Below are 14,659 nucleotides of genomic sequence, written 5' to 3'. Positions count from 1 at the left end.
AGACCTGTTTTGCTTTTGTTTGTTTGGGGGTTTTTAAACCTAGAAACAAAATACCAACAAAAAACCTGTGTTCATGCTGCTTCCTAGATTTTTGGGGTTTTTGTTTTTTTTTTTTTTATGGCTGAAGCCATGTGAGATCTCAGAAAGGTAGAACTATGAGTAATTTTTTTTAAAGTAAAAAGTGAGATCTTAAATTCTTCATTCATGGAGACAATTTTATACTGAGTGAGAATATGAAGATTTCACATATCCTGACCAGAACAAAGAAGATGGCCAATGAATAGGCAGATAAGGCTGCAACAACTTTCTTAATGAATCTCAAAACATCTGGTAGAATCGGCACTATTTTTTTTTTTCTACAACTTCTCCCTTTCACCAGCACCTTGTATGCTCCATTTCTTGGGAGCAACACCTTTTAATATTCACATTGCCAACTGTGCTGTTTAATGGAAACCTCTTTAACATTATGAAATGTCTTGTTTTGTTTTTTTTCTTGTAGGAAGAAATCTGCTTCATCTTAACCTAATTCAGTCCTGCTAATACTATAGATTGAAAGATTTTGCTGTTGCCAGGATACCCTGTAATGGGCAAGGAGCCACAAAGAATACAAATTGTTTTGTTTTCTTAATTTTTAAAAAATATTTTTGTGTTTTTTAACAGGTAAGAAACACTGCTATTAAATTTAAATCTGTAGGGATAGCTCTTCCCCCCCCCTCCCCCGCTCCCATAAATCATCCACCTAAACATGGTGGTTCCTTGGTGCTTCAGATCCTGTTTTCATTCTCCTTTTTGCCCCCCCCCACCCCCACCCCTTCAAGAGACTTATCTATTTTATTTCTGTAGGTCTCAGCTCTGTCTTCTCACTCTTCTTCCCTTTCTGCAGTTCAGCTTTTCGATGATCATTCCTTCCTTTGCCTTGCATCATTCTTCCAGTGATTTCTCTCCCTTTTGTAGCTAATTGTATTGTCCATCACCGCTGGCTGTTACCACTACTATTTCACTGTCAAATGCAGTATTATGGTGACTTTAAAATATGACCTTTGGAAAACCAGTAATGAAGAGTTTGGGTTTATACTAGAAAGACACTGGGCAACTGGGACGCTGGCCTAGGGAACCTTGACATTTAATGCATTCCCAACTTACTTGTTCCCTTTTTGTTTTCCAATATAAACGTCAGATATTTGTGTTTGAACTGTTAAGTTGGGTGATGCACTCAGGTGCCTGTGTGCCAAAAATGCTATCTCTTGTTCAGCAGAGCGATTAAAAATACTACTGATCTGTAACATGCTATTTTGAAAAGTTGTGTTTTCAGTTGAAAACAGAACCTAAGGCCAACCTGTTAAGGTTATTTTATTACTTTCTACGTAAAGTAATTATTTTTACTGTTGGATCCATCACAGAAGAAATGACACAAATTTAGCATTTGTTGTATTCCATCTTTTTGTGTGCAGAAAATGTTTCTGAACTAATGTATACATGGATGGAGGTGCATGTGTGGAAACAATTTTCAGCTGTAAGTTCTTATTCTCGGCATTTGGAAGAAAGTGATGTTGTCCGCACTGCTACTGTAAATGTTTTTTTGCAGCAACAGACATTCCAGACTGTGTCTGCTGATAAATTCAAGTTACCTGTATGATTGAAGAATGATGATCACTCACACTAAATGAACCATTTGCTTTGTGGAATATATTGATAACTATCTTCACTAATAGGTTACATGAGGTGTTGGGGAAAGCCAAAATGTCCTGAATCTAGCTTGTTTGTTAAAGCAGATGTTCAGAGTCTCATTTTGTGTCTACTTGGTCCCTCAGCGTAGTTACTAGTGGACAAGCTATCTTCGTGTTTTGGCAGGGTAATTTAGTTTGTGTGCTTGCTTGTCTACACCTGGAGTCTTGATTTAATCCAATATCTTAACCAATAGCTGGAGGATGCCATGGTGGAATATAGGACATGGAGGCATTTGATACTTGTCCCAAGATTGCTATTTTAATTTTAACTGTCCTCTCTAATGATGATGTGCAAACAGGCAAGCTTATTAGGACTTTTTGGGGGGAACTCATTGCTTTGTAAGTATACAGACATTACGCAGTTCCTTAAGTAGATTGAAGTCAGTGTGTGCTGGGTATCTTAAGCATTAAGACTTAATTAGTGTGTGCATTAACTTAAAACAGTTTTCAACCAGCTAGACTATTAACTACTGAAATAGAAAAACATGCATTTACCTTTGGAAAGAATACATGTGCTTCTTGAACAACCTGCTGTATATTCACAGGCATAGCTGACCTGCCTGATGCTGAGTGTGGATTTTTGTTCCACTGGGCTATGGCTACCCCTTATTTGAGTGATGTGGCTTTATGAAAGTTGCCTCCCCTGTTTTCTAGGTCAGTTAGAGAATGGCACTGAAGAGGCTTGTTGGTTTCATTTTATTAAAGAACATTTTGAGGGGATGTTTCTCAGAACATGAATGTTACTGTATTTTACTCGATTCTAAGTTGAGGGTTTTTTCCCTACTTAATATGGGGAGGGAGAAGCCCCTCTTAGAATTGTGCATGTGGGTAGTGTTGGGGAGGGCAGGCAGCTGCTGTGACTTGGGCTTCGGCCCCTACCTGGGGTTGGGGCTGTATGTGCAGCTGCTGCCTCTCTCTACTCCCTGTTTCTGATACCTCTGCATCTCATCTTTCCCCTTCTCTCCCCCCCACCCCCTTATCGTTACTCCATGCCAACAGTCTGTTGGTACTCTGTGCCTCAGGCTGCAGTAGTGTCCCAGCACAGCCCTGCAGTTGTGGGGCACATTCTGCATGGCTGCTGTAGGGCTAGACTGGGCTGGGACTATGCTCAGTGCACCAGGCTTGGAACAGGGATGGAGCCTGATGGTGTGGAATGAAACAGGGGCAGGGGGAGGTGCTGGGGAGAGTAGGCAGGGGGCCAGTACAAATGGAGTAAGCTGCTTGATTGCCTCTACCACCTGCATCCCCACTACCTTCCCACCTCAAAGATTACCCTCCAATAATTAGGTTTTATACATGGAAAACTAGAATACATATTATAAATCTTCTCTATATAGAATCTAATTGTTGGGGGCAGGGTGTCTTAAATTCAGGGTCATCTCAAGAATAAAGAAAATGCATAATAATAATTATGACTCTTGGGAGGAACCAAGGCAGAAGCTGGGACTTGGGTTTAATTGACAAAACTGCCAAAGTTAATGAGAGCTTCATGGTGTAGAAATCTAAAGTACATTTCTCCTAATGAAGGAACATGAAGACTCTAAATGTGGTGCATTTTCTTGATGTATCCAGAGGTTGAACACTGCAAGTAGCCTGATGCTCAAATACGTATTTAACTACTAATGCAAATGAAATTCTTAGAAATTAAACTCTTACATGAACTTCAGATGAAACTTTTAGAAACTTTCTGGTGCTGTTTATTGTGGTTGGCTGGGTTTTTTCCATTTCTTCCTGTTGGGATAAAATCAATATCCATTGTCTGTCTTATGCTGCTACCTGAAAGAAGAATTGGGCATTGTCCGTATGGTACAGCAGGGGTGCTCAGTCCCTAGGACCGGATCCAGCCTGTGGAGTTATATAATCTAACCTGCAGTTCCGAAATGTGGTGGCAGCATTAATTGCCACTCCCCCTTTTCCCAAATTTTTGGACTCATGGGGAGCCTGCAGACTGAATAGCATGACTCTGTGCACTAGAATCAGGTGACATGAGGTAGGATTTGGGCAGTGTGCCACTCATCTCGCCTGCAGGGCCAAAAGATACAGCACCACTATGCTACAAAGCCCTGGAAACCAGTATTCATTTCAAGTCCAGTAGATTGTCTCCTGCAACCATTCTGTCAGTTATTGTCTACAAGTAGTACTTAACCAAAGAAAGACTATTGGAATAATGAGGGATAGCTATAGAACATACTCCCTGGCTGTCTTCTTTAGTCTGCTTCAGTAATTGTTGTTTATACCTAGCTTTCAAATTACATCAATTAAATTTTTGATTATGCTTGCCTTTGAAAACTGTCTGCACAAGCTAATATCAAAATATCTACTTAATCTGCATTTATAAAACACTTATCACTATAGTGTCTAATCATTTTTCCATGGATTTAAAAAATAAGACACCCTAGCATTAGTAGCATGTTTGTGTTGAATCCTGTAATGCCATACTATTGGGCTGATGAAGGGACAAAGTATTGAACACTCCAGTTAAAAAAGGAGTTACTTTGTACATCATGTAGTGCTTAATGTCAAGCACAAAATCTAGGTGATGACAACCCAAGTGATTTTTTTTTTTTTTTTTTTTTAGTGGGAGATGGGATGGGGGGAACTCTTTATAACAGGAAGTGGTTTGTAACCTTAACTTGGGGAAATATTGCTGCTACTTGGATATTTTGCAACTCTTTTCAGGAGTGCCTGTTGGAACCTCTTTCCTGTAGTCTGTCTTCAGCAGTAAAAAGGGAGTTTTCTTCTGACCTTCCGTTTTAAACTTTTTTGGAGAGCTAATGTCTTTGCTATGATAGGAGTCGTGCTTTTCTTTACTGGTTGCCTGAAGGAGGAAAAGATGTATTGCTACTTCCAGCTGTGGCGAAATGCCGGGCTAGCGGCTCCGGCACCGCTTAGGGGAGCCGCGGGCTTTGCGGAGTTGTGCGAGCGCGCGGCTTGTGGGGCGGGATTGAGGTAGCTCTTAGCCGCCCTCGAGGTTCGCCGAGTTGGCACAAGTAGACGACTTAGAGTAAGTAGTTAGTGTCTCTTAATCTATCGGGTGTCCGTTGGTTCACGAGGTTCCAGAGCCAGCCCTTGCGTTCCAACAGTGGAACAAGTCCAAAGCTAGGTGCGGCTGCCGACTCCTTAAGTCCCAGAACTGGTCAACGGCTCATTGATATGGAATGTTAGTTATAAAAGTTATTACGGAGTAGATATAGAGTAAAATAAAAAGATTTATTCACTCACCTGGCCTCACCCTCTTACAAGTAAGAGGGGAGGCCGGTTGGAACGAAGTTGCAGTAAATACAAGTATAGCGAGCGTAGATATGTTGTCTAAGCTACGATGAGAGGCAGTCGAGAAGCGGAGTCTCCGATGTTTCTTCAGTTACAGTATGCCGGATACTAAAGGGGTCTGTTGGTTCACGGGGTTCCAGAGCCAGCAGCTGCCGGCTCCTTAAGTCCCAGAACTGGTCAACGGCTCATAATTGGGAAACACAAAGCAATACTGTAACACAGTGAATCGTTGTCAGTTGTCGGATTTCTGAGGCCTTTATCTTCGCTGGGATACGCCCAGGCGGGGAGGCTGAGAACCGGTCTGCGGGGTGATCAGGCCCACAGAGTTTTCCAGTTGTCGTCTCTGCTGCTTCCTGCTTTTTGCCTCTTTTATAAATGTTTGTTGGACTGCCTCTATGACACTAACTATAGTATACAGATAGGATAATTTTCTTTTACATAATTATTGCTAGGCAGATTTTCTACATAAGTTTCATTTCTGCAAAAATGACACTTTTAGATAAGAAATGAAATTTACAGAATGTGCATGTGTAGCTTAATGCCAGTGGAGAGAAGTACAAAGCGTTCATTTTGATTAACAGTCTACTTCAAGGTTACATAAATGTGAGAGTGCCGCGCGGCAGTTACACAAAAAGAGAAAATAATATAAAGTCTTTGCTAAAAACTATAAGACAGTTACACCAGCCAGAAGAAGTGACTTTTAGTTTGCTATAGGATCTGTTGCATTGGTTGCTTCATTTGGCTAACTGCTTGTGCATTGTTCCATGCATGTCTCTAAACTATGGAGGAAGAATCCTGTGATGATAGTTCAAGAAGTAATGGTATTTAAAAGGTTTCCATAAGGAAGATAGAGAAAAAATTCTTTCTTTTGAGGGAGAAGAGGCAGCAAGTTTACACTATAGGAAGGAAGATTTTAAGTTTTAGGAAAAACTTCATGTTTAAGAACAGTGGGACAAGTAGCTTACCAGACGCATAGAACCTAGGGGTGCATCAGTAAAGATTTTTTTGGGCCAAAACTGATGGACGATTTATTGACCAGCTTTATCAGCTGACTAATATGACTGTTGGCCAGCGTGGGGGAGTAGATTGAGGTCCCCATAGTGAGGGATCTGTGCACAGGGTGAGAGCAGGCTGCCCACTGTGCACTTGGGGCTAGAGACTGTGTTGGACTCTTCCTGGCGGGGGCTGAACCTGAGTTCTGCTTGGAGCGGCTGGTAGCAGTGCTGGCAGGGAGGGCTATGAGGGTGCCATGGCAAATTTTTGGGGTGTAACACCCCCACAGCCCCTTCTCCCAGTGCCACCACTGCCAAGCCCCCTCCTTCCCCTCCTCCCCCAACATTCTGGAAGAGTCTGGTGCAGCCCCTGGCCCTGAGCATGTAGCGGGCGGCCCGCCCTTGCCCCCACGCGGATCCCTCACTACGTGTCTGTGCATTTCTGTCATATAGTTCAGTGGGCTGCGCCCCCACCAGGGTCAACCACATCTCGAGCTGTGGTGACCCTGCAGCTCAGCATTGCTCAGTATGTATGTTTGTTCCACCTTTCTCACATTTGGACAACAGTGGTGTTGTCTGTGCTGCTACTGTAGGTTTGTTTTTTTTGCAGCAACAGACACTCTAGACTGTGTCTGCTGATGAATTCAAGTTTACCTGTATGACTGTGAAGAATGATGATCACTCAAACTAAATGAACCATTTACTTTGTGGAATATATTGATAACTGTCTTCACTAATAGGTTACATGAGGTGTTGGGGAAAGCCAGAATGTCCTGAATCTAGCTTGTTTGTTAAAGCAGATGTTCAGAGTCTCATTTTGTGTCTACTTGGTCCTTCAGTGTAGTTACTAGTGGACAAGCTATCTTCATGTTTTGGCAGGGTAACTGAGTTTGTGTGCTTGCTTGTTTACACTTGGAGTCTTGATTTTAATTCATCCATCTTACCCCGCCCCCCCCCAAGTATCCATGTCTTAATTAGCACTCCCACTCATGACTGGAACCAGGTACTCTTATCTCAAGTCCTGGGATCCTCCAAAAATTTATATGCAGATGAAGCCAGACCAGGTTGCCCTGTCTCATGTCATTGAGGATGGCACCACACTAATTGTACGTGACAAGTTGAGAGAGGGGGCATCAGAAATTTTGGATGAACTGTTTGGGGCCCTGTTTGGTGATGTTTATCAGAGATTTAAGGTTGGTGAAGAAGCAAGAATCATTAGACATAGGAGAGAAAAGCACAGCTCAGTTATGGGAGTGAAGAGGAAGTAGAAATGTGTTCGGTGTAGTGGCTCACCGTGACTTGAAAGACTTGGCATTTAGGGGGACTAAGCACAGTGGGCACTAGTGCGTATCTTAATCGGGTGGTCTGCACTAATCTATCCTTGTGGTGGGTTCCTATCGGCATGCTTACCCAGTGTGTTATGTTTTCTATAGTCATGCTCTGATTGCATTTAATCAACTTCATAGGTGGTTTCCATTGCCAGCCACATGCTGCTTTTGGCAGCAGTTTAATGATGGTCGCTGTATTTAGTGAGTTTTCTCTGCAATTATAGGATGAGGCCCCCCCCTTCCCCCCATGCTGATGGTATGGGAGAGACCTTGTCTTATGTTCTGGTAAATATGGTATATGCCAAGTATTGTTCTTGGAGTGGTGTGGGAGGGTTGTTGTTAAAAGTTTATTTGATATTCTTTTCAAAACTTCCTTTTGCAAGCAATAAAATTTTAATTTATAAAGTTTTAGTACGTTTGTGTCAATTAAAAAAAAATACACCTAGAAGCTTTAGACCAGCCAAGTTGTGGGTCACAACCCCAAATGGGATTGCAACATCACCAGGTGGGGTTTGAGGGCTGTGGATTGGAAGTGAGGGGCCATGCTGAGGAAATGGGGCCCTGCTGAAGAAAAGTTTGGAAAGCACTGTTTTAGATAACTTGCAAAACCTTTGAGTCGTTTTTGGCTTGTATAGTCAATATATTCCAGACTTTCAGAACAAGCTCTACTTTTCACTGAATCTAAGAAATAAACATTTACAAGTAAGCATTTGTTTTCATGGAGACAATTCTGCATACAGTTTTGAAGGGCAAGTTAGTTTACCTTTTAACAAGCAAAGTCTGAAACTGGGATGACTTTTTAACGACCTGGAGCTCAGTGGCTGATTTTCTTCACACTGTGGGAACTGCTTCTTTTTTCTCAGATTATATGGGGAAATTTACAAGCCAAACTGGTTTCTTCTGAGCCAGTATTAGAAGTGAAGCTACTTGTAATATCTTCTCTGCAGTTACTTTAGTCTCAGTTGCATTTCATTCCAATTAAGTGAAGTTCTGACCCATCATTTTGCACTAATTTTGGTCTGAGATCCTTTTCATTTTAAGTTGTTAAAACGTGTTCTGTAATGTCTAGTTTTTTAATGAGACAAAGGAGAGGCCTGTTGGACATTTAGCATATGAATAATTTAAGAAAATAAAGATAATGAAATGGTGTAGGAGACAGTCATGCACCTGCACCACTTTGCTAATTTTTTAGTTGTTTTTGCTCTTTCAACAAAACCTTTCCAGTTTTGAGAGGTCTCTAATATGTTTTGGATCAGTTGCTTCCATTTAAATGCTAATTTTGAGCACACTGTATATCTTGGTTTCAAATTTTGCATCTAAAATTTAAAAGTAGTACATTGCATAGTGTCTCTCTTTTCAGGTGTTCATACCACCGCTGATCCTGACTTTGAGAGCAGATCTTAACTGCAAATTGGGTTCTGCAGATGATTGTAAATCTAAAGAGCAAACTCTAATAAATTTTAGATGAGTCTTTTTTTAAGAACAAATTGGACCTAAATCTGTTCCTACTGCTAAAGAAGTTACCTTGTATAAAACATATAATAGAGCTTCCTTTTTTACAAGTAGTCATAGAAGGGAGGAGGGGGAGGAAAAACAATGAAGTGAATATGTAACATTTATTTTCGTATTTTGAAGCTGCTACTTATTTCTTATTTGAAACTGTTATAGCCCATCTCTAGTAATCAGCCTGTCGTAACTTTTAAAGTTCTTTTCTTCAGGGTTCCTGGACTTCCCCCTTTGGCAGATTTTATGGTGTTTATTTTTCCTTATTCCAAAGGACCTGGGCTCCTGTTGAAAAGTGATGGAATAATGTCTGGTCGGCACCTGCCATGTTGAGGGAGCATCCCCTAAAACAGCTTGCCTGGGAGACAGTTTGTGAAATAACGCAGTAACATGTTTGCAGTAGTATGCCTTTTTTGTTGCTATTTTCTGTTTTGTTTTTTTTTAATTTCTCTTTCAAATGAAATTACTGAAACAGTTTGCAAGGAGGCTTGTGAAATGTCTTTTCAAATCACTGCAGAGGGATTTACATCTGGAACTAGGCTTAATAGTTCTTACTTGAAAAGATGCCATGCCATTTGCATTAACTGGGGGAAGGGGGAACATACTGGTCCTGTCTAGTAAGTTGGAAATAAAACATTTCCTGTTGGCATAGCAATACTCCTGTTTCATTTACTCATGATAAATGGTTGCAACAACAAATAAGCCAATGTTTTTGACACCAGTTCTGTGATTTAAGTTACTATGTATGAGCTAACACATCTAAGTAAAATCAAATATATGAGCTCTGCTTACTCTGGCAAGCTTACTAATGTTTAATAGGTGTTTAAGATTTGTTCTGTTTTTTTGATTCTTAATGTTTCATCAAACTTTCTTTTCGATCTTTGCATGGGATTATCAGACTATCAAAAACACTGGTATCTTAATTAATTTTTTTTTGTCTTTCCCCTTGTCAATTCGTCCATGATGACAGTATTTTTTAAGAGGAAACTATAGGTGTATTCCATAAATTAGGGTTAATTTTGATGTTGGATGCTGTCAGCCTCTATATTGGTTATATATATCAGTATTTGCATTTAAAAATACAAGAAAAAATATAGGCTAAATATTAAAAATGGGCATGATGTGCTCAAGAAACTCCTTGTAGTACTAGTAATTGCTCTTTACATATATTACAACAACTTATAAGGACTCTTCTTTGACATGATGTCAAAGTATTCTTGGTGTTTAAGCTCATTTTGAAATGCTGAATTTTGACACTTCACTCGGTGAACTTGATAGGCATGCTAGATCAAAATTCATACATGCACAAATTGTATTAGGTTCTCTAGGAATTACAGAGTGTTTCATTTGTGAGGGGTTTTTTTTGTTCGTTTGTTTTTGTGGTAGGCTGCATCTTTCATGGCTTGAATTTGTTGCTTATAACCTTTAAAATACTTCTGCATACCACATTACAGATCACAGAGCATCTTCCTTTCTGTTTTAAAATATGTGGTTGTTTATCTTCCCCTGCCAAAAGAGCAATGTTTTTTTATCACTAATATGCTTTAGTAATTAGAATTTGGTACAAAAGCCTCAATTTTAAAGGTACCCATTTTAAAATGTCAACACTTCACAGTATTCTCTATATACTGATTGCTGTTTAAATTTGGGCTGCTACATACAAGCTTCCACTTGGCCAGAAAGAAACATTTCTCTTAGTTACTTATTACTATATATTTTTAGAATCCCTTTGAAGCCACTTTCTTTTTTCACGTAATATAAGGTCAGCTAACGGAACAGAAGTTGTAGTTCCCTGTGGAGAGGGAGCATGCTTGTTTTGATTTATGCAGGATAGATGCATGGAAGCAGAAAGTTGAGTCAATGTAAAGAGGGCTTAGGGAAAGGGTGCAAGCCTGGAAAGGGTTAAGTTCAGTGTGTGTACAGAAAGGTTGAATTCATCTGTAGTTCCCCAGAGAGTTCTGTACATATCCTGTGTGCGTGTCCTGAGAATTACCTCTGCCCAAACTGGACAAGTTGCCCCTGCAGGAGAACTGTCTGTGGGCCATTAGTATGGGGACCCTGTACTCAAATTGGCAGGTACAGATATGGGATCGGTCTAGGGGTACACTTCAATGGTGTACTGCCACAATGGAAGGTGGTAAATTTTTCTGGTCTCTGTGTCTTCCCTGTCTTTTCCACCTCCCTCTTCTTCCTCTTTCCTCCCCTCCCCCACAACTCTGACCCTACCAACCCTGGAAGCTTCTTGCTAAATTTAGTGCTTATTTGAACCCTGTGGTTTAAGTTAAGCATTTGGACCTAACTAACAACCTGCTCTATATACAAGAGAAATTAAGTGGCAATAAAATTAACTTTTTTTTCTTTCACAGATTAATGTGTCATTTCTTTGTTTACTGTTCAAATTTTAGACCTAACTACTCTTTTTGAAGAGTTAAAACATTGGCTTATACAGTTAGCACAAATTACCCAAATTAGTCTTGTTTATAGCCCTGCTGATTCATTTTAGCCTATGGTAATAGAAGTCTTACCTCCACCTTTAGAAGAGCCCTTATGTTCCTTTATGGTTTTAGAAGCTACAAAATGGACATAACATAATTTTTATAAGAACTGTTACTTATTAATGAATTAATGATTTGTGTATGCTTTTCTCCTTATCCAGACCAGTATGTTTTGGAAATTTGATCTCCACTCATCATCCCATATAGACACGCTTCTAGAGAGAGAAGATGTAACCCTGAAGGAATTGATGGATGAGGAGGATGTTTTACAAGAGTGTAAAGCTCAGAATCGCAAACTTATCGAGTTTCTCTTGAAATCGGAATGTTTGGAAGATTTAGTTTCATTTATAATAGAAGAACCACCTCAAGACATGGATGAGAAAATTAGATACAAGTAGGAAAACACTACTTGCCTGAACTAGCTGGGGGAGAGGGTAGAATAAGGAGGGTAGTCCAATCTGTAGTGACATTACATTATGTCTGTCTTCTGTTTTTTAGCTTGTTTATATTTTCAAGGGGTTTAGGATTGTCATGTGACTTAAACCAGAGGTGTCAAAGTGATCAGAGTGGTATAGCTAGACGAGTGGTATAGAACCAGCAGGATCAGACCAGTGGACCTTCCCCTGCCCTGCCTGGTGGATCCAACACCTGTGGTACCCATTCCGGCTGGTTTGGGGAAGGTGCTGTGTCCCATGGCTGGTCTGGTTCACATAGTGTGTGGCATGTGGATCAACTGGAGGGAGAGAGGTAGTGCTGGAGGCTAGATGATGGGTTCCCTGCAGGCTGGATATGGCCTGTGGGCCATATCTTTGATACCCCTGACTAATATTCAGGTATCTGGCATATGAATCATAATTTGTTTCTTTGAAAACTTCCTGAAGTGGTTCCTGCACAAAAAGAACTGAAGTGTAATATGTTAAGTGACTGTAAAGGAGCTCTACTCATTCTTACACCATCAGAAATAACTGGGTGAAAAAATTACAAGAAGCAGCTTTTAAGAATATGCTACTAGTTCAAACACTTGGATATCTGGTGAAGACCACTGAGGATAAGTTGTAGAAAGTTGTATCGCCTCTTGAGGCATTGTGCTTAACATCTACTTGTTTGAAATTTTGAAGTATTCTAATTGACTGGATCAAATTGCAGCTCTGTCCAGGATTGTGTTTCACCAGTTTAGTAAGAGGAGTTAACTAAACTGAATTAAAAATGTTAATTATTGAGGAATTTGTGCTACTTAGGCTATTTCAGAATATACAATACAGTGCTGCATATAAAAACAATTTGAAAACTCATAGTAATGCACAGAATATCTACTCTTTTAAACTGTGTTGGGTAAAGGTACAACACTACCAATCCTTCATACCCTGTTCTGGCATTCAGCTGAATTGGGTAGAAGTTTTAAGTATGCTGTCACTTCCTGCCCTCCCCCAGACGACATGGAAAATGGCTTCTGAAGGCAGATGCCATTACTCAGGTGGTCTGACAGACGTTAAACTAAAAACCCACTCTGATTTTCCGCCCTTATGTATCTGGTATCCAGCAAGTTATCTGTTCCACTGGAGTATAACATGAATGTAGTAGCCTGGTCTTAGGATGAAAAAAGAAGCACTTTGTCTATAACAAATCTATTCAACTACTGTACCAGATGACTGCTTTTGATTCCATACTTCACTCTGTATCTGTTATTGTATTTGCATAATGAGTGAATAAGCAGATGAATAATGAAAGGTGTTCCTCTTCTAGGTATCCAAATATATCTTGTGAGCTGCTGACATCTGATGTCTCGCAGATCAATGATAGGTTGGGAGAAGAAGAGTCCTTACTTATGAAACTGTACAGCTTCCTCTTAAATGAATCCCCTCTAAATCCTTTACTGGCCAGTTTCTTCAGTAAGGTGCTAAGTATTCTTATCAGCAGAAAACCAGAACAGGTAAATATTTACATGTTGTGTTTGTAGCAAGTGCTTCAATACAGTTGTAATATCAAGCGTATTCTTGTAAGACTGCCTTTTAAAAGGGCAGTAGCAGAGTCAAGGAACTGAATTACTCACGTTTTTCCATGTGAATTAAATATTTGTTTTTATTGTAGAGCCTGATGTTTGCAGTATGTTAAAACTGGGGTAACTTAAACTGGCTTGTGTTGTGGTAACATTCTTGCAGTGTAATTCTGAGCAAAATAGCGATACTGAAAGTTGGGAGAGAACATATCTATCTTCCGTTCTTCCTTCCCATGAACTCATTGGTTGTTGTTCTCCTCCAGCCAAACAGACAAATCTTAAGGCCGGAAAGGACCATCACGATCACTTGCCCTCAGTTCAGTTTTATAAAGAGGTTTTCTCAAATATGAAACTGATAAACAAACACCAATTCTGTATAATATCTTTCTTATGCATATACTAAAAGAAAACTTCGGTGCAGATGACACAACCAGCATTGCTAAAATCACCCATTGCTTGCCTTTAAATCTACTATTCCTGGACCAGTGTGTGCTTACTGATCTGATAGGAACTGTTTGGGTTTTTTTGACCCAGTTGCAAGTCATGAATAGACTCTTACCTGCACTTTTTAACATGGTCTTGATATACTTACAGCTCACTTCTTGGAATCAACAAAGAATTCTTCATCACACAGTAGCGTGTGATGAAAAGTAGCCTGTCTGCATTTATCAGATGACATGCCTATTTTTTAATAAATAGATTTTGGGTAGCTATTCCATATTGTCTCAGTTGCTGCTGTCAAAGACAGAATTTTGTTTTGGCAAGATCCATTGCTCTTTGTTATCCTTCCAGATAGAGAATTGAAAAGTGGATTTACTGGATAAATCTTATTACTTGTACAAGTTTGGATGGTCCTAATGAAAACAAAAGCAGTATTAGACAGACCCTAACTGGCTTTAGTTTTGTTCTATCAAAGGATTAGGTCTAGGGATCGGGTTGTTGCAAGAGTTTGTTGTTGCTATCTGACACTTAACATTCTCTTTAACTAACATTCAGTCCAAACTGCTGAAAAGTTAAAATTTGGCTTGGATAAGATTCCAACTTTGATTTTTATTGGATAGCCTTTTTTGTTTTCTACATTACACAATAGAAATGTGTTGTTGTAACAAAGTAATTTAAAAGGCTCTGTATGTAGCTTAGAACTTCCCTTTTAAACTGCTTGTACTTGGGCAAAAATTGTCTGTGTAGTTCACTACCAGTGTTTGTCATCTGGTAGAGGCTGTAGTCTCTGTACAGGTCCAAAGCTTTTACTATGTTATCTATTATTAGCACGGGCTGAACTCAAGCATTTATGGTCTTCGTTGTTGCTGCCACTCATGGAGTTGCAGCAGTGATGAATTGCACAGTT

The 14,659-nt window shown here is 39.9% G+C and overlaps 1 protein-coding gene across 8 annotated transcripts in view; it reads left to right on the top strand.

Moving 5' to 3' along the window:
* Positions 1 to 14,659, top strand: part of PPP6R3 (protein phosphatase 6 regulatory subunit 3) — a 105,918-nt gene that overhangs the window by 20,170 nt on the left and 71,089 nt on the right. For 4 of the 8 annotated variants that reach the window (XM_090032353.1, XM_090032352.1, XM_090032351.1 and 1 more), the window contains 2 exons: positions 11,477 to 11,709; positions 13,059 to 13,245. In XM_090032353.1, the coding sequence (XP_089888479.1) occupies positions 11,483 to 11,709; positions 13,059 to 13,245 (414 nt within the window). In that variant the 5' untranslated portion in view covers positions 11,477 to 11,482. Of the gene's footprint in view, positions 1 to 499; positions 661 to 9,094; positions 9,223 to 11,476; positions 11,710 to 13,058; positions 13,246 to 14,659 lie in introns of all 8 variants that reach the window. The other 4 variants (XM_090032356.1, XM_090032355.1, XM_090032358.1 and 1 more) reach the window with 3 other exon arrangements.

This window comes from Crocodylus siamensis, chromosome 2, assembly GCF_052110815.1.
Source record: "Crocodylus siamensis isolate JL-2025a chromosome 2, ASM5211081v1, whole genome shotgun sequence".
Taxonomy (NCBI): Eukaryota; Metazoa; Chordata; order Crocodylia; family Crocodylidae; genus Crocodylus; species Crocodylus siamensis.
Note: the sequence above shows the minus strand (reverse complement) of the source record. Positions and strands in the feature narration are given on the sequence as shown.